The sequence below is a fragment of the Cetorhinus maximus genome, chromosome 32 (assembly GCF_964194155.1).
Source record: "Cetorhinus maximus chromosome 32, sCetMax3.hap1.1, whole genome shotgun sequence".
NCBI classification, from domain to species: domain Eukaryota; kingdom Metazoa; phylum Chordata; class Chondrichthyes; order Lamniformes; family Cetorhinidae; genus Cetorhinus; species Cetorhinus maximus.
The window spans coordinates 9,919,366-9,944,139 of NC_135910.1; the positions used below are offsets into that span (position 1 = coordinate 9,919,366).

At 44.4% G+C, this 24,774-nt stretch overlaps 1 protein-coding gene across 2 annotated transcripts in view; it reads right to left on the bottom strand.

The window, feature by feature from the left end:
* The window catches only part of LOC144671386 (mitogen-activated protein kinase kinase kinase kinase 5-like), a 154,760-nt gene extending 130,246 nt beyond the window's left edge, over nucleotides 1-24,514 (bottom strand). For both annotated transcript variants that reach the window (XM_078533268.1, XM_078533267.1), the window contains exons 1-2: nucleotides 24,350-24,514; nucleotides 173-230 (exon numbers count right to left, since the gene is read on the bottom strand). In XM_078533268.1, the coding sequence (XP_078389394.1) occupies nucleotides 173-230; nucleotides 24,350-24,454 (163 nt within the window). In that variant the 5' untranslated portion in view covers nucleotides 24,455-24,514. The remainder of the gene's footprint in view (nucleotides 1-172; nucleotides 231-24,349) is intronic.
* Between the last annotated feature and the right edge of the window lie 260 nt (nucleotides 24,515-24,774).

A 24,774-nucleotide genomic window follows, 5' to 3' on the forward strand; every position in this document is an offset into this window, starting at 1 on the left:
AGACTTGGTGCAGTTGATGTTCAGCTTGATAGGATCTATTAACATCGACACTCTGCTGGATTGGGAAACTGAGCTGTTTCTGGTAGCCACAGATTTGTCCCTTGTCATAATCTCTACTGGTTTTTGTCTGAAGTACAAAGAAATGTGTGTCAATATGAGTCAAAATTCTTACCAGGTTCCATTTTGATGATCTTTACTGCAGCCAGATCCCCCGTCTGTTTGTGTCTTGCCTAAAGACAAACACAAAGATTTTGTTAAAAGGAGGCGCTCATCTCACGTCCTGTGAAGGAATGTAATGTTATGAGATTGAGATGCAGTGCAGCACCTCAGTGATCTAGAGAAATGTCACACTACTAAAGAAGGCACATTAATGGGAGAGCGAAGTGTAGAGGGAGCTTTAGTCTGTATCCAACCTGTGCTATACCTGCCCTGGGAGTGTTTGATGGCACAGTTTAGAGGGAGCTTTACCATATATCTAACTCATGCTGTACCTTTCCAGGGAGTGTTTGAATGGGCAATGTTGAGGGAGCTTTCCTCTGGATCTAACCCTGTTTTATGGGGCAGTGTAGAGGGAGCTTTACTCTGTATCTTACCCTGTTTTATGGGGCAGTGTAGAGGGAACTTTACTTTGTATCTAGATATACTGAGGCTGTTTGATTGTGACAGTATAGAGTATCTAACCAATGCTGTAGTTACTGAGTGTCTAACCAATGCTGTAGTTATCCTGAGAGTGTTTGATAGGGACAGTAAAAGGGACCTTGACTCTATCTAATCCATGTTGTACCTGCCCTGGGAGTGTTTGATGGGGCGGTGCAGAGGGAGCTTTACTCTGCTTCAAGCTCAATGTTGATGCTGGGTTTATTTCATCACTGAAATGGACAGGGTCTGTTCAGTGTTTCACTCTCCATGTAGCCTGGTGCAGTTTCCAGACTTAGGCGCGAATTTACAAACCAGCTGATAAAGCATTTGGCAGAGAATGAGTCACCAAATTGAGCACTGCTCAGAGTCATTAACTGGGATTCATGCCCCGTCTACTCACCCAGACACAGAATAGAGGGAATGTTGAGCATTGGTTTGTACCAGCCCAATCAATTGATGACCAGCAGTGCCAACTGCCCAGCACTCCTCAGCATTAGCTTTACAATGTCAGCTTCACTTCTGGATGGAGCTCAACCCCTGAACCTCAATCACTTGCTCATGTACCCTCTCCCCTTGACATACAGCACACCATATTGATTAAGGCGTCCTAGAATCATCCATGACACCCACTTGGAACCGGCAATAGGTGAATTGCTGGGCACATCAAGAAGAATCTAACTTGATTTGTAATTTTCGTGGTGGTTGCTTTAAGTGTGCAGGCAGCTTGCAAGGCACAGACTAGCAAACGGATCCCCGGAGGCTGCGCCCAAAGGTAAGTTTACTAGTTTTTTCTACTTATCAGCCTGGAAACCCCATCGGTCTGGACCATGTGCCAGTCCGGAGACTGCACCAGTCTGGAGACTAACTACATTGCAGAAATGGGGTCAAAAATGAACTTTTAAAAATGCTGATGGCAGTGCAAGCAACAAGTTTTAATCTAGAGCCATTTTGGGGGAGGGCTATGACTTCAAACCTCTTGTTATTTTAGTTGGTTTTGGCTAATAGTCTTTCAATCCAGCCCTCTCATTAAGCTCAGACATCAGCCCACTCAGCACAGACTGAGGCAGTGGAACAGTGGCTGACAGCTCCCTTACCTCAACAAGCTTCCATTACAACAATAAACAAGTAAACAGGAAGTTACACACTAACACAGCCCATAACAGGAACCAGCATTGTAGACAAAAACAGGTCACGGGGGTCATGATCATCAGTTGTTGTCGTCGTGAGATATTTTAATGGAGGGATGAGTCAGTGGAGTCCAACTAAATCTCAACGAGCTGCACAGCTACCACAGGACAGGAAGCAAGAAGTTGGCATTTTTATAGCACCTTTCACGACCTCAGGAGGTCCCAAAGTGCTTTACAGCCAATGGTGTACTTTTATATTCAATGTTGTAAAGTAGGAAACTACAGCACCCCATTTGTGCACAACAAGCTAATCTGCTTTTTGGTGATGGTTGATTTAGGATTGTTGGTCTGGACACCAAGGCAAGAACACCTTCGCTATGTTCCAAAATAATGCCATGGGAAGTTTTATGTCCATCTGTGAGGGCAGTTTATAGGAACATAGGAATAGGATTGGTCCCTTGAGCTTGTTCCACTATTCAGTTAGATCTAGGTTAATCTGTATCTTAACTCTATCCACTTGCATGGCATCATGTCCTTTCATACCTTTAACTAGCAAAAAATCTATGGTTCTCAGATCTAAATTTATTTAATGAACCAGTATTGACAGCTTTTTGTGGGAGAGGGTTCCACACTTCTACCACCCTTTGTGTAAAGAAGCATTTCCTAACTTCTCCTCTGAATGGTCTGGATCTAATTTTAGGTTTACAGTCCCTTATCCTAGACTCCCCCATCAGTGGAGAAAGCTTTTTTATATACACTCCTGGGATGTGAGTATCATTGGCATGGCCAACATTTATTCCTCATCCCTAATTGTCCTTGAGAAAGTGGTGGTGAGTTGCCTTGTTCAACCGCCTAGTTCATGTTGTGTGGGTACACCCGCAGTGCTGTTAGGGAGGGAGTTCCAGGATTTTGACCCAGCAGCACTGAAGGGATAATGAGTGGTTCCAAGCTAGAGTGGCATGTGACTTGGAGGAGAGCTTATAGGTGGTTGTGTTCCATGCATCTGTTGCTTTTGTCTCTCTTGATGGTAGAGATCATGGGTTTGGAAGGTGCTGTCAAAGGACCCTTAGTCAGTTGCTGAAGTGCATCTTGTTTATGGTGCACACTGCTGCCACTGTGCACCAGTGATGGAGAGAGTGAATGTTTAACGTGGTGGATGGGGTGCTGATCAAGCGGGCTGCTTTGTCCTAGATGCTGCTGAACTTTTCGAGTGTTGTTGGAACTGCACTCAACCTAACTTGGGCCTTGTAAATGATGAACAAGCTTTGGGGAATAAGGAAGTGAGTTACTCAGCACAGAATTCCCAGCCTCTGACCTACTCTTGCAGCCATAGTATTTATATGGCTGGTTAAGTTTCTGGTCAATGGTAACCCCCAGGTTGCTGATGGTGGAGGATTTAGTGATGGTAATACTGTTGAATGTCAAGGAGAAATGGTTAAATCTTCTCTTGTTGGGAATGGTCGTTGCCTGGCACTTCTGTGGCAGGAATGTTACTTGCGACTTATCAGCCCAAACCTGAATGTTGTCCAGGCCTTGCTGCATGCGACTGGGAATGCTTCAGTATCTGAATTGTTGCAAATAGTGCTGAACACAGTACAATCATCAGTGAACATCCCCATTTCTGAGCTTGTGTTGGCATGAAGGACATAAAGCAGATCAAGATGTCAGAGCCTAGGATATTGCCGTGATGTCCTGAGGTTGAGAGCTTTTCTCTATTTACCTTTTCAATTCCTTTCAAAATCCAAATGCCTTAATAAAATCACCCCTTAACCTTCTATGTTCCAGGGAATACAAGCCTAGTTTATGTGACCTGTACACGGTATTCTAGATGTGATCTTATCAGAGATTGTTTTTTATAGCAATAGCAAAACTTCCTCCTCTTTATATTCTTGCCCTTCCAACATCTCATCTGAAAGATAGCATTCTCTCAGTAGTACATTGGGAGTGTCAGCCTAGATTTTTTGCTTAAGTCTCTGGCGTAGGACTTGAAGCCACAACCTTCTGACTCAGGACGTGGCTGAATAAAGAAGAAAGAAAAAAAAATTACAGCCATAAAGCAGTTTTATGCCTTTAGGTTTGTGTATCACAATCAGTGAAGTACTTATGAAGTATTGCCGCTGTTCTAGTATAGGGAAACACAGCAGAGCCAGGCTTGACATGGAACATGGAAATCTCCATCACTGGATTACGCTTACAGCCAGTCCTGTTTACTGATAGTTGTGCTTGTTTTACAGGTTGTTCCTTTAAGAAAGAGGAACTGTTAGAAATAGGGAATGGCCCAGAGACTCAAACAAAATTTGTGACCACTTTGCAGAACACCTTCATTGAGTCTGCACGCATGACCCCAAGCTTCCTGTCACCTGTCATTTTAATTCACCACCTTTGCTCCCACTCTGACCTTCCTGTCCTTGGACTGCTAGTGATCCAATGAAGCTCACACAAGTTCAAAAAAATACCTCATCTTTCCGCTGGACACTTTACAGCCTTCTGGACTCAACGCTCAGTTCAACAATTTTAGCTCATAACCTCTGCCTCATTTTGCTTCTTTTATTTTTGCTGGCCTTTTCGCTTGTCTCTTTCTTATTTATTTTCCTGCCAGCCTGCCATTCACACCTCCTCTAGCCTAGTCACATCTTTTGGTTCTTTACTTGTCCCATTACCATTTCCTTTGGCCTTGCACCATTTAATTTCTCCCGCCCTCCATCCTATTACAGATCTTCACTTTTGTTCTTCTTTCCACCTCCCTAGCCTTTACCTATCCAATTTTTAACTTTTCCCAGTTCTGCTGAGAGGCCATTGGTCTGAAACATTAGCCAGAATTTGAATCTCTCCTGGGGGCAAGATAGCAATTTTTTTTTTATTCATTCAAGGGATGTGGCCATCACAGGCTAGGCCAGCATTTATTGCCCATCCCTAATTGTCCTTGTTCAGAGGGCATTTAAGAGTCAACCACGTTGCTGTGGGTCTTGAGTCACGTGTAGGTCAGACCAGGTAAGGACAACAGATTTCCTTCCCTAAAGGATATTAGTGAACCAGATGGGTTTTTATGACAATGGTTTCATAGGGGAGAATTTTCTCCCTGTCGGAGGGGTTGTGCAGGGGCGGGCGCAGGCGGGCGTGCAGCCAATTGCCACCCCCGATTGGCTGGGCGCTGCCATTTTATGTGGGCGGGCCAATTAAGGCTCGCCTAGCGTGACCTCTGTGCCTCAGGAAGATTACTTTCACTTATGAGACATTGAATAAAGATTTTTAAAAATTTTAAGGACATGTCCCCTCATGTGAAACATTAATTTTATTTAAAAATTTTCAAACACTTTAAAAACGTTCATGAAACCTCGACTGTGGATGAGGTTCCATGAAACACTCCTCCATGCCTTTGTTACCTCTAGACTCAATTATTCCAATTCTCCGTAAATGTGAGCTTGCCCTAAACTTTGCTGCCTGCTTCCTCACTCACAGCAAGTTCTGTTCACTCATCACACCTCTGCTCGTTGACCTCCATTGGCTCACGGTCTGGCAATGCCTCAATTTTACATTCTCATTCTTGTTTTCAAGTTCTTCCATGGTCTCACCCCGTTCCTATCTCTGTAAGGTCCACCAGCCCCATAAACCTCCAAGATCTTCCCCTCTTTGAAGATGTTCTTTAAAACCTCCCTCTTTGACCAAGCTTTTGACCACCTGTCCTAATATTTCCTTATCTTCCTCGGTGTCAAGTTTCTTTTTTGATAATGCTGCTGTGAAAATCCTAGTAGGCTTTACTATGTTAAAGGTGCTATATAAAATTAAGTAGTTGTTATTTTACCAGACTGCCCAGGCTGGGGCTAAAGCAGCTATCATCCTGGGAGTCCCCTCTTATGCAGGGGATCATGTTTAGCAAATGCGAAGGTTTTGCACCCCACCACCCCCCCCAAACAGGCTGCATGGGAAAAATGAGCCAGATTTTGGGATCTGGTATTCTCGGAATGTGGGAATTAATGGCATAATCAGCATTTAATGTCCCTCCCTAGTTGTCCTTGAGAAGATGGTGGTGAGCCTCTTGCTCTTCTCCCGATAATCCTTCTGGTGGTGGTGACACTCCAACCCTTCTGCATGAATAACATGTCCAAAGAATTCCATTTGTCTTCATTTAATATTATTTAAGAGTTTGTTCTTCCAGCCTTATTCAATACTTCTTCGGTGGTTTTTTCTCCACCCAGATTATCCATAGGATCCTTCTTAAGCGCCACATTTTGAAGCTGTTGATTTTCTTTTCTTCTATTTCCCAATGCTTCAAATTTCATATTTATAACTCATTACTGACCAGACATAACATTTTAGTACACGGAATCTCGTTTCAAGACTTAACTTGGTGTTTCTTAGAAGGTTACTTAATTTTGTAAAAGCACTTTTGACTTGTCTAATCCATTTTTGGATTTCAGTACTGTTTTTGACATTGGTTACTGTAATTTCTAGATAGTTGAACTGATTGACGTGTTCTAACTTGTTTCCATTTACTGTGATGTTGCACACTGGAATACCCTTTTCCTTTGTCATTACCATAGTTTACATTTTCTTGCAGTTGAGTGTAAATCCATATCTATCACTTTCCTTTACAACTGCATTGATTCATTTTTGCACGTCTTCTTCATTTGTTGCGACAAGTATAGTGTTGTTAGCATAGTGAACGTTGTTGATGACTCTCCCTCTTACCCTTATACCATCCATCCCTCCAATCCCTCTGAGATGACGGAGAAACAGTCCGGTGAGAGAACACAGCCTTGTCTAACTCCTCTTTTGATCACTGTCCAATCACCAAGTTCGTTCTCATATCTGATTGTCGCTACCTGATTCCAGTAAATATTCCTTATGAATTGAAGATCTTTCCTATCGATGTTTATGTCTTCCAGAAATTTTATGAGATGATTGTGTGGACTTTATCAAATGCTACTGACCACTGATCAGGTTAAATCATAGTTTCTTGCCTGGTGTTTCAGTGATGACATAAGATGACATTTAGGCCATACCAGATGGTTAATGTGATCTCACTGTTCATCCAAGTACTAGCTTCTGCTCCTCCATTGTTCTAGCCAATCAAATACTAACACCTCACGTGGGAAGCCTTCCACACAATGTGAGAAAGGTGCCAGCTTGTCTTCTTGTTCCTGTTTTATAATTGTCATGTCTAATCTCCATATACTAATCAGACAGTAATCCCATAATGTGATTAACTTCTGATTCACATGAGTTTAAATGTTATCACTTTGAACAATTTGCAATGCAGGATGGTTAATATGACCAAACAAAAGATATCCATTTTACCTCTCTGCCCAATATTCTTGCACAGTTCATGATGGTGAAGAGAATGAATGTTTAAGGTGATAGGTGTGATGCTGATCAAGTGGACTGCTTTGTCCTGGATGGAATCGCGTTTCTCAAGTATTGTTGGAGCTGCTAGGCAAGTGGAAAGTACCCCATCACACTCCTGACTTGGGGGTTATAGTTGGTGGAAAGGCATTGAGGAGTCAGGAAGTGAGCTACTCAGCACACAATACTCAGCCTCTGACATGCTTTTGTGGCCAGATTATTTACATGGCTGGATCAGTTAAGTTGACTGCCAGAATGTGGATGGTGGAGGATTCCACAATGGTGATGCCACCAAATGTCAAGGAGAGATGGTTAGACTCTCTACTGTTGGAGATGGTCATTGCCTGGTAATTGTATGGCACCAATGTTACTTGCCACTTACCAGCACAAGGCTGGATGTTACCCAGGTCTCCATGCATGTGGGCACAGATTGTGGATGGAAAAGTGAATATCCTCACTTCTAACTTTATGATGGAGGAACAGGGCATTGATGAAGCAGTTGAAGATACTTGGGCCCAGGACATTACCCTGAGGACCTCCTGCAGTAATATCCTGGGGTTAAGATGATTGGCCTCCAGCAACCACAACCATCTTCCTTTGTGCTGGGCATGATTCCAGCCAATGGAGCATTTTCCCCCACTTCCCACTGACTTCAATTTTGCTAGGGCTCTTTGATGCCAGTCAAATGCTGCCTTGAAATCAAGGGTATCACTTTTACCTCATCTTTGAAATTCAGCTCTTTTGTCCATGTTTGAACCAAGGCTATAATGAGGCCAGTAAGAACTAAAACTGTGTATCGGTGAGTAGGTTATTGTTGAGTAAGTGCTGCTTGATATCACTGTTGATGACACCATCATTTTGCTGATGATTGAGAGTAGATGGGGCAGTAATTGGATGATTGGATTTGTCCTGCTTTTTGTGGACAGGACATACCTGGGCAAATTGATGGGTAGATGCCAGTGTTGTGGCTATACTGGAACAGCTTGGCTTGGGATGCAGCTAGTTCTGGAGCACAAGTCTGAAGTGTACAGCCAGGATGTTGCAGGGGCCCATAGCCTTTGCTGTATCCAGTGCCTTCAGCTGTTTCTAGATATCAAATGGAGTGAACTGAATTGGCTGAAAACTGGAATCTGTGAAGCTGAAAACCTCATAGGATGCTGAGATGGATCATCCAATGGCACTTCTAGCTGAAGATGGCTGTGAACGCACCAACCTTGTGTTTGCACTCACATGCTAGGCTCCCTCATCATTTAGGATGGGGCTGTTAATGGAACCTCCTTCTCTCAATTGTTTCATTATCCCCGCCACTCATGTCTGGATGTGGCAGGATGACAGAGTTTTGATCTGATTCGTTGTTTATGAGAATGATTAGCTCTGTCTGTTTCTGCTGTTTAGCATGCATTTGGTCCTGTGTAGCTTCACCAGCTTGGCACCCCTTTTTTAGGTATGCATGACTTTCTCTCCTACTTTCTTCATTGAGCCAGGACTTGCCACCTTGCTTGGTGGTAATGGTAGAGAGTGATGGATATGCCGGGTCATGAGGTTACAGAGCATGGTGGAATACATTTCTGCTGCTGGTGGTCCATGTGGATGTCCAATTTTGAATTGTTAGGCCTGTTCTAGTGAGAGTGAGAGTCCACATTTTTTCAAAAATATCCTTCATTCATAAAATTTATAAAAATACATTACAAAACATTTCAAATTGCATGTTACAGAAAGTGCAATAAAATTCAACTTTTCCCTATGCAACATGTTCCACTCCGAGCCTCAAAACAATTGCAATATTGCAATACTCTTGATATTTGCAATATACATTCCATGCCAGGCATACAGCCTGAGGGCAAAACATTTCAAATTGTCTAATTAAGTAAGTGCAATAGAATTCAACTTTTCTGCATACAGCGTGTTCCATTCTGAGGTGTCTCAATACAATTTCAATACTCTTGATACTCATAATGTACATTCAATGTCAGGCATACAGCCTGAGGGGTTCTACACAGTTTTCAGCCATTCGGTGTACCATGGCTGAAAGGCCTTAGGCAGTGATCTTTCCCTATTTCACCCCTACGGCGGCTGCCTTGAGCTTTAGTGCGTCCCACAGCATATAGTCCTGGACCTTGAAATGTGCCAGTCTATAACAATCAAAAGAAGACAACTCTTTGCACTTGAAGACCAGCAAGTTTCAGGCTGACAAAGAGCGCTTTTCACGGAGTTGATGGTCCTCCAGCCTCAGTCGATGTTTATCTCAGTGTGCATCCCTGGGAACAGCCCGTGGAGCACCGAGTCCTGCTTCACAGAGTTGCTCAGGATGAACCTTAACAAAACCACTGCATCTCTCTCCAGACCTTCCATGAAAAGGCACATTCCAGAAGGAGGTAGACAACAGTCTCTTCTCCACCAAAGCCACCTTGAGGGCAACATGTGGAGGTCTGGTCATGTGGGAAGGATCTGGTAGGGAGGGCCTTTCTCGACACCAGCCAAGCTATGTCTTGTTGCTTGTTTGAAAATCCTGGTGATAAGGCATTTTGCCAGTCTGCTCAGGGAACCACCCAACAGGACCCACCATCTCCTTTTCCTGCAAGGTTATGAGAACGTTATGTGTGGACCACTGCCTCTTGGACTTGTGATCAAAGGTGTTTTTCTGCATTAAACTTTTCCACAAGGGATAGGTGGTACGGCATGGTCCAACTACTTGGAATGTTCTGCAGCAGTGTGGCCAGACCCATCCTTCGCACACCAGGGACAGGTAGAACCTCAGTACGTAGTGACACTTGATGTTTGTGTACTGAGGGTCCATGCACGGCTTGGTGCAGCCACACACAAAGGTGCCCATCAGGATTAGGGTGATGTTGGGTGCATTTTTCTCCCTTTATCTAGGGATTTATACATTGTGTCCCAGCAAACATGTCCATTTTTGACCTCCAGATAAAGTGGAAGATGGCTCGGGTGATTGCCACAGTGCAGGAGTGAGGAATGGGCCACACCTGTGCCACATCAAGCAACACCGAGAGCGCCTTGCACCTGATGACCAGGTTCTCACCTGCAATGGAGAGCGAACATTGCTCCCAATAGCTAGTTTTTGTTTTACCACAGCTACTTGCTCCTTCTAGTTTTCAGCACACGCCCTAGCCCCTCTGAACCATATCCCCAGCACCTTCAGGTAGTCTGACCTGATGGTGAAGGGGATGAAGGATTGGTCAGCCCAGTTCTCAAAGAACATGGCCTCGCTCTTGCCATGGTTTACCTTGGTCCCGGAGGCCTGTCCAAACTGGTCACAGATGCTCATCAGTCTGCGCACCTACAGTAGATCCAAGCAGAAGATGGTGGGTGACATCGTCCATGTACAGGGAGGCCATGACCCGAGTGCCCGCACTGCCCGGAATTGTCATCCCTTTTATGCCTGCATCTTTTCTGGTGGACTCGGCAAAAGGTTTGATACAACACACAAATAGGACAGGGGAGAGAGGCCAGCCCTGCCGGACTCCAGATTTAATTGGAAAGCTTTTGATTCCCACCCAGTGATTGAAGCTGCTTGACTGATGTTTGTGTAGAGCAGTTGGATCAAACTCCCTCCCCAAACTCCACATTGGAGAGCACATCCATCATGTAGGTGTGTGATATTCTGTCAAAGACCTTCTCTTGATCCAGACTAATGAGGCAGGTATCCAACCCCTTGTCCTGCACATAGGCATCAGATCCCTGAGGAGCGCAAGGCTGTCAGATGTCTGCCAGGTACAGCACAGGTTGAGTGAGAATTGAGAGTGCACATGGAAATTCAGGGCCACTCTGCCTTTAAATGGCGTTATGACTTTGATACAGCAGGGAATGGTTTCAGAGTGAAGCTATATGTTGAACAGTGATGCTGTGCTTTGGGCCTGGCAAACTTGCACTATCCTCTATGTTGGCTTTATGCAAATAACACTTCCTGTTCATGCAGTGCCTGAGTGCAGTGCATGGGCTGCAGATTTAGCAGCATTTCCGATCCGACAAAACAACAGTGATTGACCGAGTGAAAACCACGGCACTAACGGTACAAAGCAACAGCTGAGAGCAGCCCATCAGTGCCAGAGAGGATGGCTGATGGGGGGCGGTTTATATTCCTGTCGAGCAGTGGCTACACATCACAGGGAAAGCCAGCAGCTTTATTGATCGAGTTTTACATTTGAAAATCAACATGTGAATTTTCAGGTGCAAGAAAGGTTCAACAAGGGAAATCATCCCTTACACACATCTCTCCACACCGCATATCTCCCCCTGGCTCACCTACACCCACCCACCTTCTCCCTATAATCCCCAAATGTCACCAATCCACCTTGTCCCCATATTCCTCAAGCCCACTGACCAGCCTTCACCCATATCTCTCAGTTTCACCTCCCTCAAACTCTCAGTAACTTGCCTTGTCATCAGTAACTCACTCACTTCACATTCTCAGTAACTCGCTCTCTGGCATGGGTGTCACTCCAAGATAGTATAATTCACAGGAACATAAGAACAGGAGAAACTAAATTAACATTTGGCCTAGCATCAACTGGCATTTGTGGAAGAGAGTTCTAAATTACTACCATCTTTTGCGTGTAGAAGTGTTTCCTAACTTCACTCCTGAGAGGCCTAGTTCTACACCCTTTTCTTTTATTTTTACATGGGATGTGGGCGTCGTTTTTATTGCCCATCCGTAATTGCCCTTGAGAAGGTGGTGGTGAACCACCTTCTTGAACTGGTGTACCCCATGTGGTGTAGGTACACCCACAGTGCTGTTTGGGAGGGAGTTACAGGATTTTGATCCAGCAATAGTGAAGGAATGGCGATATAATTCCAACTCAAGACGGCGTGAAGTTTGGAGGGGAACTTGTAGCTAGTGGTGTTCCCATGCATCTGCTGCCCTTGTCCTTCTAGGTGGTAGAGGCTGTGGGCTTGGGAGGTGCTGTTGAAGGAGTCTTGGTGAGCTGCTGCAATGCATCTTGTCGATGGAACACAATGCTGCCACTGTGCGTCGGTGGTGGAGAGATTGGAGGTGGTGGATGGGGTGCCAAACAATTGGGCTGCTTTGACCTGGATGATGTTAAGCTTCTTGAGCGTTGATGAAGCTGCACTCATCCAGGAAAGTGGAGCATGTTCCACCACACTCCTGACTTGCCCCTTGTCGCTTGTGGATAGGCTTTGGGGAGTCAGGAGGTGAGTTACTCGCCACAGAATTCCCAGCCTGTGATCTGCTCTTGCTATTTATATGGCTGGTCCAGTTCAGTTTCTGATCAATGGTTCTATGCCCTCTGGTCCTAGATTCCCCAACCAATGGAAATAGCTTCTCTTCATCTACCAAGACAAACATATGAGGGAGAGAAGGGAAAAAATAAAGAATAATGTTGACAGAGTTAGATGAGAAAAGACAGTAGGAGTTGAAGTGGAGCATAAATGCCACATGGACTGGTTGGGCCAATTGTTTCTGCGCTGTATATCCTATCTACCCTATCTGTTCTCCATAATATCTTGAAAACGTAAATCAATTCCCCTTAATCTTCTAAATTCCAAGGAATACAGCCCTAGTTTGTGTAATCGTTCCATGTAATTTAACCCTTAGAATGCCAGTATCATTCTAGTAATTCTACACTGTAATCCCTCCAAGGCCAATATATCCTTCCTTAGGTGTGGTGCACACAGCTGAACACGGTATTCCAGGTGTGGTCTAACCAGAGCTTTGTATAGCTGTAACTTTACTCCCATTCCCATCATTAATGAATACAGCCAATAGCTGAGGCCCAACACAGATCCTGGTCACATCCTGCCAATTAGAGTTCCTACTCAATACCTCCTGCTGCTCAGCTAATTTCCTAACTAGGTCAATAATTTGTCTTCAATTCCAGGGCCACTCAGCTCCTGACTCATTATAGCCTTGGTTCAAACGTGGACAAAGGAGCTGAACTCCCGAGGTGAGGTAAGAGTGACTGTCCTTGACATCAAGGCCGCATTTGACTGAGTGTGGCAGCAAGGAGCCCTAGCAAAACTGGAGTCAATGGGAATCAGAGGGAAAACTCGCCGCCGGTTGGAGTCATACCGTGCACAAAGGAAGATGGTTGTGGTTGTTGGAGGTCAGCCATCTCAGCTCCAGGACATCACTGCAGAAGCTCCTCAGGGTAGAGTCCTCAACCCAACCATCTTCAGCTGCTTCATCAATGACCTTCCTTCCATCATAAGGTCAGAAGTGGGAATGTTCGCCAATGATTGCACAATGTTCAGCACCATTCGCGACTGCTCAGATACTGAAACAGTCCATGTCCAAATGCAGCAAGACCTGGACAATATCCAGGCTTGGGCTGACAAGTGGCAAGTGACATTCGTGCCTCACAAGTGTCAGGCAATGACCATCTCCAACAAGAGAGAATCCAACCCTCACTCCTTGATGTTCAATGGAATTACCATCACTGAATGCCCAACTATCAACATCCTGGGGGTTACCATTGACCAGAAACTGAACTCGACCAGCCATATAAATACTGTGGCTACAAGACCAGTCAGAGGCTAGGAATCGTGCAAGGAGTAACTTACCTCCTGATTCCCCAAAGCCTGTCCACCATTTACATGGTACAAGTCAGGTGTGTGATGGAATACTCTCCACTTGCCTGATGTGTGCATCCCCCACAACACCCAAAAAGGTTGACACCATCCAGGACAAAGCAGCCCGCTTGATTGGCACCACATTCACAAACCTTCACTCCCTCCACCACCAATGCACAGTAGCAGCACTGTGTACCATCTACAAGATGCACTGCAGGAATTCACCAAGGCTTCTTCGATAGCACCTTCCAAACCCATGACCACTACCATCTAGAAGGACAAGGGCAGCAGATAGATGGGAACACCACCACCTGGAAGTTCCCCTCCAAGTCACTCACCATCCTGACTTGGAAATATATCGCAGTTCCTTCACTATCACTGGGTCAAAATCCTGGAACTCCCTTCTTAACAGCACTGTGGGTGTACCTACACTACGTGGACTGCAGCGGTTCAAGAAGGCAGCTCATCACCACCTTCTCAAGGGCAACTAGGGATGGGCAATGAATTCTGGCCCAGCCAGCGACGCCCACATCCCGTGAATGAATAAAAAAAACATCAACTTTAGCCAACAGTCTCTTATGAGGACCCAGATGCCTTCTGAAAGTCCGTATAAATAACATCCATAAATATTCCCTTGTCCACTTTTATGATCACCTCTTCAAAAATATTTAATCAAGATCGTCAGGCATGATCCACCCTTTACAAATCCATGCTGGGTCTCTATAATCAGCTGAAAACTTTCAAGGTGTTCACAAGTTCTTTTCTTAATTACTTACTCCAATAATTTCCTGACAACATTTGTTAGGCTAAGTGGTCTATAATTCCCTGGTCTATCATTCCCTCTTTTCGCCTTTCTTAAATAGTGGAGTGACATGCAATTTTCCAATCTAAAGGAATGGTTCGTGAATGGAGTATTCACAGGTCACTGGACGGGGATGCTATAGGGAAATGATCGGGAAACTTGCAGGGAAATTACTTGATGAGGTTGCAGTGAAGTTCTGCGCTGTAACCATTGTTCAAAGGGTTTCAGTTGAGCGATCCTGTCACGACGTGTCAATGTACTGTTACTCCATTTCAGAATCAACCGATCTGAGTGGGGATTTCCCCTTAGGAGAATTTTCAAATTAGGGTAGTGGGGTTTTAGCAGTGAGTTTTCACAGAGGCTCAGTTCTGGTAACATCTCGCTGTGGAAACTCACTTCAATCTTTGCATTCTCGTCCATTAGTTGTAAATATCACACACCATTTCATGAATGGGCATTGCAACACTAAAGATCCTCAAAATTGGGGTTTGTATGAATGAATGACTGACTGAATGAAACAGAAACATAGAACATCTACAGCACAGAAGGAGGCTTTTCGGCCTATCATGTCTGTGCTGGCCAATAAAAAGCTCTCTTGCCTAATCCCACTTCCTAACACATGGTCTGCAGCCCTGTAGTTGCTGTACTTCGAATGCATATCGAAGTATTTTAAAAATGCGACAAGAGTTTCTGCCTCTGTCACCCTTTCAAGCATTGAGTTTCAGACCCCCGCCACCCTTTTGATGAAAAGATTCCTCAACTCCTACACTAAATATTCTGCTAATTACTTTAAATCTACACTCCCTGGTCATTGACCTGTGAATGGAAATAGGTCCTTCCTACTCACTCTATTATAGACACTTAATTATTTTATACATCCTCAATTAAATCTCATTTCAGTCTCCTCAGCTCCTATGAAAACAACCCAAGCCTATCCAATTGTACTTCACAGCTAGAATCCTCCATTCCTGGCAACTTCTTCATAAATCTCCTCTGTGCCCTCTTTAATGTGGTCGCATCCTTCTTGTAATGTGGTGACCAGAACTATGCTGTAGGGTCACTACATATAATTTCCCTGCAACTTCAGTGAGTTTCCCGATCACTTCCGTAGGGCATCCCCATCCAGTGACCCTGTGAATTCTCAATTCACAAACCATTCCTTTGGATTGGAAAATTGCATGTCGTTCCACTACTTAAGAAAGATGAGAAGAGAGAAACCAGGAAATTCTAGACTAATTAGCCTAACAGAAGTTGTCAGGAAATTACTGGAGTAAGTAATTAAGGAAAGAGATTGTGAACACCTTGAAAATTTTCAGAGAAAGCCAGCGTGGATTTGTAAAGGGTATATCATGCCTGATGAACTTGATTGAATTGTTTTGAAGAGGTGATTATAGCAACGGACAAGGGAATGTTTATGGATGTTATTTATATAGACTTCCAGAAGACATCTGGGTACTCATAGGAGACTGTTAGCTAAAGTTGAATCTCGAGGGATTGAAGGCCTAACTAGTATATTATACAGTTCTAGCATAACCTCCTAGCTCCTGTAAAATATCTTGCATGCCTTCTTAACCAACTTATCTACCTTTCCTACTACCTTCAGGGATCTATGGGCATGCATTCCAAGGTCCCTCTGTACCGCCATATTTCTCAGAACGCTACCATTTGCATTTTCCCTTGCCTTGTTTGCCCTCCCCAAATACATTACCTCACATTTCTCCAGATTGAATTCCATTTGTCAATTTTCTGCCCACCTGGCCTGTCCATTGATACCTCCCTGCAGTCTGCAGTCTTCCTCCTCACTATCAATCGCAACGCCAAATTTTGTATCATTGTCTAAATCATGAATCTATACCGTGAAAAGCAAGGGGCCCAGTACTGAGCCCTGAGGAACTCCACTGGAGATAGCCTTCCAGTCACAATAATACTCGTCAACCATTACCCATTGCTTCCTGCCGCTGAGCCGATTTTGGATCCAGTTGGCTACTTGGATCCCATGGCATTTACTTTCCTGACCAGTCTGTCATGTGGCACTTTGTCAAAAGCCTTGCTAAAATCTATGTGAATCACATCAAATGCGCCACCCTCATCGACCCTCCTTGCCACCTCCACAAAGATTCAATCAAGTTAACCAGACATGCCCTTCCTTTAACAAATCTCTGCTGGTTGCCCTTGATTAATGTGTGCCTTTCTAAATGACAATGTTATCGTCCCTCAGTCTATGTGCCAATAATTTTTCCATCAGTGAGGTTAGGCTAACTGGCTTATAATAACTTGAGCTATCCCTTCCTCCCTTTTTAAACAATGGTACAATGTTAACAGTCCTCAGGCATCATACCTACAGTTAGGGAGGATTGGAAAATAATGGTGTATATCCAGTACCCTTAAAATTTCCTCTCTCGCTATATTTATTCCATCCAATATGTCACACTAGTCCTTCTTAATTAAAGGTCGGGATCATACTCTTCTTTTGTGAAGGCAAACACAAAGTGTTCATTAAAGAACCATGCCCACGCCTCTGCACGCAGACTACCTTTTTGTTCTCTATTCAGCCCTATTCTTTCATTAGTTATCCTCTTTCTTTTTAGCAATTTATAAAACATAATTGGATTTTCTTTGATTTTGCTTGCCGATATTCCCTCTTTGTTTCCCTAATCTCCCTTTTAACGTCACCCCTACACTTTCTATACTCCTCTAGGCTTTCTGCAGTATTGAGGTATCTGACATAAGCTTCCTTTTTATTGCCTTATCCTAGTCTGCATGCTCTTTGAGGTGGGAGGGATAGTTGGTGGAAGGAGCCCCACCCTTTTCCTTTGTGGGTACATATTTGTTATGAACCCTCCCTATCTCCCCCCTGAATAACCCTCACTGCTCTGACACTGATTTACCTTCAAATAGATGTTTCCAGACCACTTTTGCCAAATCACACCTCAGCTTAGTAAAATTGTCCTTTACCCAGTTTAAAACTTTTGCTCTGGTTCTATCTTTGTCCTTTCCCTTAACTATGTTATATCTAACAGAATTATGATCACTACTACCAAAGTGGTGCACCACTGATTCCACTTCAATTTACCCATATTCATTTGATAAAACTAAATCCAGAACAGCCTCTTCTCTTGCTGGGCTTTCTACAAACTGGCCAAAAAGTTCTCCTGAATATATTTTAAGAATTCTGGGTGCCCTATACTTTTTACATTGATTTTATCCCAGTTAATTTAAGGGTGGTTGAAATACCTTACTATTACTATTCTATTATGTTTGCCCTTCTCAGCAATTTGCTTATGTATTTGCTCTTCTATCTCCCTCTGACTGTTTGGGGTCTATAGTACGCTCCCAACTGTACTATTAGTTCCTCAGTTCAGCCCATATAGCTTTATTTGATGGCCCTTCTATATATCATCCCTCTTTTAACCAATCTTGCAAGACCTCCCCCTTTTTATGTATCCCTCTCCCATCTGAATACCCTGTAACCAAGGATATGGTACTGTTCAGAATGTACTCTGAGGGAGTACAGAATAAGGGGCCATATCCTTAAAATTAGGAAGGACTTCATCACTCAAAGGGTAATGGAAATCTGGAACTCTACCCCCAGGTAAGTCGCTTAGGCTGGGGGTCAATTAAAAATGTCAAAACTGAGATTGAGAGATTTTTGTTAGGCAGGGGTGTTAAGGAATATGGAACCAAAGCGGGTAAATGGAGTTGAGATACAGATGAGTCATGGTCCAAATGAATGGCAGAACAGGCTTGAGGTGCTGAGTGGCTTACTTCTGTTCCCAAGATTTCCACAGATTTGATGTACTAGGAGGGAGTGAGTTTGAGTAGGAGATGGGAGAATGTGTGTTAACATAGTGAGGATGGAGGAAGAAGGGAGAGTGCATTGGACAGGATAGTTAAAGCTTAAGAGGAGCAAGACAGGAAGAGTCAAAAGAGTGGTGACCATAAGAGAGAAATATATTATTCATTCACATTGACAGGCTGCAGTAGAGTAAGTGCAAAGCTCTCAGAGCCCTAGGATTCAAACCCAAGAGTCCGCTGACTGGTGAGAGCCATTGGCATCAGGAAATAAACAGACATTATCCTAACAATGGAGGGCTCGAACTTGGAATGAAGTGTTGGAAGAGATATATTGTCCTCCTTGTTCCCTTTCTATTGGCCATTAGAGTCTGAACCAATAACAAATCATAATCCTCTGAACCCACCCATCACAACAGCACCCCAACCCCTCCCACCTCCAGAAGCCACGAGGGGAGAGAGTTTTCTGATCTGAGCTGAATTTTCCTTTAACTTCAGGAAGCCCGGATAGAAAAACATTTTTTTTGGCCCTGTTGTCCTCAGCAACAATTCTCCAGCTTCAACATAAATCACTGTTAAGTTTCTCTTTTAGGTTTGGCCATTAATTAATTATTTGACAAGAGGTAGAGAATATAAGTTACGATGTAATGATGAATCTGATTTTAAAATTCCTGTTTTCAAATCTATCCATGACTTCGCCCCTCCCTATCTCTGTAATATTCTGCAGACCCACATCCCTTTGACATATCTGCGCTCCTCTAATTCTGGCTTCCTGAGCTGCCCCAATTTTAATTGCTCCACTATTGGTGGCGGCAACTTCAGTTGCCTGGGCCCTAAGCTCTGGAATACTCTCCCTACACCTCTCTGCCCCTCTACCTCCCTTCCCTCCTTTAAGACATTCCTTAAAACCTACGGCCGTGATTTTCTGATCCCACCCATGGTGGGAATCATCGTGGGCGGCATGGAAAATTCGATGGACCAGCCAAAGGTCCGTTGACCTTGTGTGGGAAATTTCTGTCCCGTGGCGGGCGGGACCAGAAAATCTCGGTCTACCTCTGACCAAGTTTTTGGGCATGTGGTCTAATATCTCCTTTTGTGACTCAATGTCACATTTTGTGTTATAGTACTCCTGTGTAGCACCTTAGGAGATTTAATTACATAAAAGGTGCTATATAAATGTGAGCTGTTGTTGTTAGGTGCATTTGTGGGCTCTACACTATAGGTGAGGCAATAAAATTGTTCATAACATTGTTATATTAATTTGATTCTTTATGAAGAAATGGGACTGCGTTCATAGAAATAGACTTATTTTTCCAATGATTGAGGGGTCTGGAACGAGGGGACATGATATAGGATTAACCATTTGAGATTTACTACAGATAGCAGGAGATTTTATTTGAAGCAGAGTCGCGAGGCTGAGGAATGAAGTAGTAATTGAAGCGGAGCCCTCATCAATATTTAAGAAGTAGATCTGATAGGTGACTGAGGAAAGAGGAAATGAAGGGATGTTGGTGGGCATGTGGGATTGGGACCACTGCTTGTAACGAGGATAAACCCCAATGTGGACTGGATGAGCCCTGGTGACTGTAACATTTCTGTAAATCTGTAGAGACGTTACTGTTATTTCGCTGGAATTCCTACAGATCTTCCACTGAAATTATAGCTCCTTTGACAGCATCTTCCAAACCCATGACCTCTACCACCTAGAAAGATCCACGACCTCTACCACCTAGAAAGACCTCTACCACCTAGAAAGCAGACACATGGGAACACCGCCACCTGCAAGTTCCCCTCCATGCCACACACCATCCTGACTTGGAAATAGATCGCTGTTCCTTCACTGTCGCTGGGTCAAAATTCTGGAACTCCCTCCCTAACAGCACTGTTGGTGTATCCTACAACACATGGAGTGCAGTGGTTCAAGAAGGCAGCTCACCGCCATCTTCTCAAGGGTAATTAGGGATGGGCAATAAATGCTGGTCTGGCCAGCGATGCCCACATCCCATGAACGAATAAATAAAAAACATTATTGGGAAGAACCCTTGCAGAAATTCAACCCCAGTGTGACTAAAGTGGGACATTTATTTGTCATTTCTTGGTCCATACCTGGAATTGATGGAGGTCTTTCAGAACGAGAACAATCTCTCACGTCCATGGACTGGTGTAATCCGCAAATTTTTAAATATTGCATTACAAAGTACCTCTTCCTCTGTTTCATTCCTGAACAGCGTGATCAGCAAGTGACTCAGAACTGACTCTGATACCATATGCCCAACAAGTTTCACCAGTCACTCTCCTGCCATTGCTAATCAAACTTATCAACCCGACAATAATTATATCATAATTAGTAAAAGCCTCACATATGCTGCCTGCAATAAAAGAAAGACTTGCACATATACAGTGGCTTTTATACATCCCAAAGCACCTTACAGCCAATGAAGTACTTTTAAAGTGTGGTCACTGTGGTAATGTAGGAAACATGGCAGCCAATTATTGCACAGCAAGATCCCACAAACAGCAATGTGGCAGTGATCAGATAATCTATTACTTTTTTAAAGCGATTAAAATAGGCCAGGACGCTTTCTTCAAAACAGTGCTGTAGAATCTTTTACAACCACCTGAGAGGGAAGTCAAAGCCCCTGTTTAACAAGTCAACCAAGACACAGGATAGTGCAGAAGTTTGCGTCCGTAGCGCTCTGGGAACTGTGCCCCAGGAGTTGTCATTGCCCCTGAGGCTGTGTCCCAGTTAGAGAGGGCACCTTTGGCAGAGCAGGGAGAAAAATAAAGTGGGAAGGAAACTGTGGAGAATATTTTATCTTTAAATGCTTCCACATGCTGCTTTACAACGGCAATCTGCCCTGATTGTATTAATGAGATAGCTCAGAGCCTCCCAGAAAATTCTCATAAAGCACCTGCACATGTTTGAAGAGAAGCCTCAGCAGGGTTTACCGGAATGTTCTGCAGCTTTTGACAGAAGTGATAAAGTGCGAGCTGCCAAGGGCAGCGAGAGGAAACACTTGTGCATTTGAACAGAGCTCATGTGTCAGCAGCATCCTCTGGGGGCAGGGCTCCATGGTTCTTGAAGGGGAAACTTTAATTGCGGTTACAGTATCATATTTATAAACCACTTTTATGAGTTTCTAAGGCTATTTTGATTAATAATGTGTTTTGAACATAAGATAAGGAATAGCTGGCCATTCAACCCATTTCACAACAGGAACTCTTCAAGCCCCTTGAGCTTGTCGCACAGGAACAGAAGTAAGTCACTTAGATCCTCAAGCCTGCTTTTAAGGATCAGGAGTAGGCCATTCAGCCCCTCATGCCTGTTGCACAGAAACAGGAGGAGGCCATTCAGCCCCTTGAACCTGCTACATTGGAACAGATATAGGCCATTCAGCCCCTCAAGCCTGTTACACAGAACAGGAGTAGGTCATTCAGCCTCTCGTAGCTATTAACGTGGGAACACCAATAGACCATTCAGCCCCTTGAGCCTGTTGAACAGCAACAGGAGTGTGCCATTCGGCCCCTCAAGCATTTTCAGTGTCCGGTGGCTCAGAATTGCTGTTTGTGAAGTGAATTAAGGGCTAATATTAAAACGTAAATGAGAGTTTTCTTGTTTCTTGTTTGTTTCTCACAGCAGTCTCCTGGAGATTAATCCTCAATTCAGGAAGACTCTAGGTCAATTCTGGTTGGCAGCCCCATCAAGGACACTTTGGCTGCCCCTTTCCAGCTCTTTCACTCCCTCCTGGAAACATGTGCTTTCCAAGTGTCAGTAATGGATTTAGGGGGTAGCAAGTTTGCCTCTGAGGCAGAAGGTTGTGGGTTCAAGCCCCGCCTAAGCATGTAATCCAGGCTGATACTCCCAGCACTGAGGGAGTGCTGCAATGTTGGAGACTCTGTGTTTTGGATGACTTATTAAAACAAGGCTCCACCTGCTCTCTCAGGTGGACCGAACAGATTCCATGGCAATTTCAAAGAAGAGCTGGGGAGCTCTCCCTGGTGTCTTGGCCAGTTTTTAATCCCTCAACCAACATCACGAAGAACAGTTCAGTGATGTTTGTGGAATCTTGCTGCGTGCATATTGGCTGTGCTCCCTACATTGCAAGTGACTACACTTCAAAACACTTTGCTGTCTGTAAAGCACTTTGCGGTGTCATAAAAGGTGCTGGTTTTTGAAAGAAGGAAGTAAGGTAGTGAGGTGAAGTGGTTTAGAAAGAGTTCGAAGCAACAGGTGGACCTGATATTATGTACAAATCCCAGCACAGGAGGGAGAGACCATTTGTTGCCCTTCTCAAGAGCAATTAGGGATAGACTTTAAAAATGCTGACCTAGACAGTGACTCCTACATCCCATGAAAGGATGAAATAAAAAAGTTTAACTGGACAGTAGCAACTACACAGCGATGTTAAAGGTCCAGAATCACTGGACATTGCAACCCTCCACACTTACAGAGGATCCCCTAAGGGGCTAAAAGCCTCACGATCCATGACCTCTGAACCCCCATTGCTGTGGAATCAGCAATAAATTGAGATTGCTTCCACAGCAGAACCAGCCAGTTTAAACAGGTAGCACCTGGCACTGATGGTGCAGATTACTGAAAAGTTACACCCATCCCACACCTGACTTTTCACTTCCTTCACCAAATGAGGAAGTGAAGGGGTCACTGACAGATCTGTTTTTGCAAAATACTGCAAGTCTATTTTAATTTTGTTACAGATGCACACTTACTTTAACCCCTCATTCCCCCTCTCTTCTCTATCTTCCTTTCCCCGCTCTCTTCCTTCCCACCCATCCCTCCTCCTTCCCCATCCTCCATCCTCCCCCTCAATCTCCCCATCCTGCCCCTACCCTCCGCCACCCCCACCCCCCAACCTTCCCATCCTCCCTGCCACTATCCCCTGCCTCTCTGCTTCTTCCCCGCCACCAAATGCATCCACATACACCCACTCACATTCTGCATTCTACCTCGGGTCAGGGTTTGGGTGGAGGTGTGCTCTGCACCAGACAGGCTGCTTTGTGAGGAGTTATGAATCTCACAGGCACCGTGGGCTGTCCCCACCTTTTCTCCTCTTCAGTCATTTCCCTGAGCTATCGGTTTCGTCAAACCATTTCACTCTCATTCTCTCTGACTCTACAAGATACCCATTGCAGTGAGCAACTGCTGTCAGATCAGCCCATGCATGACACCATGGAAATTCAGACCGAGCTGACCAACTATAACAGCCTTCGCAGCTTTACAGGAACTGTCTGACTAGCCCCTGGTCCTGGATGTTAATCGGTTTAAGAACCATTTATCGCAATGGCTCAGTGAGTGAGAATGTCTGATCAGACGCACACTCAACAGATAACAAACTTCCTTCATCAAATTCAAATGAGGAATCAACAACAACTTACATTTATAAAGCTCCTTTAACATAGTAAAACATCCCAAGGTGCTTCAGAGGAGCATTATCAGACAAAAATTTGACACCGAGCCACATAAGGAGACATTAGGACAGATGATCAAATCTTGGAAAGAGGTAGGTTTTAAGGAGCAGGGTTGGAGAGGTTTAGGGAGGGAATTCCAGAGCTTAGAACCCCAGGCAGCTGAAGGCATAATCGCCAAAGGTGGAGCAATTCAAATCAAGGATGCTCAGGAAGCCAGAATTAGAGGAGCGCAGATGTCTCAGAAAGTTGTGGGGCTGGAGGGGACGAGGCCAGGGAGGGAAACGAACACAAGGATGGGAATTTTAAAGTGGTGTCAGCGGTTTGATAGCCAGTGTAGGGAAGTGAGCACAGGAGATGATAGATGAACGGAACTTGGTATGAATTAGAATGTAGGCAGCAGACAAGAGTTGTCGGATGGGGAATTAGCTGAATAGAGAAAGTAGAATCCAATCAAGGGGTTCAACTCAATGACAGAGTTTGTAAGAGTTCAGGTGCAGCTATTTTAAATATGTCAAACGAGAGATCAACGACTTTATCACTGAGTTATGCAGCGTAATTAAGATTCTTTCTGTAACTAAGCCATAATACGTTCTGCAGACTTCCTCAGTCTGCGCGATCATTGCATTACCCCGACAGGTGCCCTGCAGCCCAGTCAACTCCTACTTCTTACCTTGTAAACTTCCCCATAGGTTCCTCCGCCAACTCTCTGTATAATCTCAAAGTCATCTTGTGGATTCTTCGAAGAGATATCTAAAGCCGCCTGATTCGTGTTCATTGTTCGACCATCAGCATCAACGGTAAGCACATCTCATACTTTGACACACTGCCTGCCTCCAACAGCAGCTGAAATAAAGGTTTCACTCACGTGTTCATTTCCTGTCCTAGGACTGAAAACACCCACTGTGCCTTGCTGCCCTCTGGTGGCTGTCGGCAGGACAGTCCCCCATGCGACTTATTTCTTCTTGTTTCGACTCCATTTTATCCCCACCTGCCTAGTCCACCTACCTCTCCAACCCTCACCAGGATGTACAGCCCCTCTACCCCTCCAAACCTCATTGAAATGTTACCCTTACATTCCTCTCTCTACAGATACTG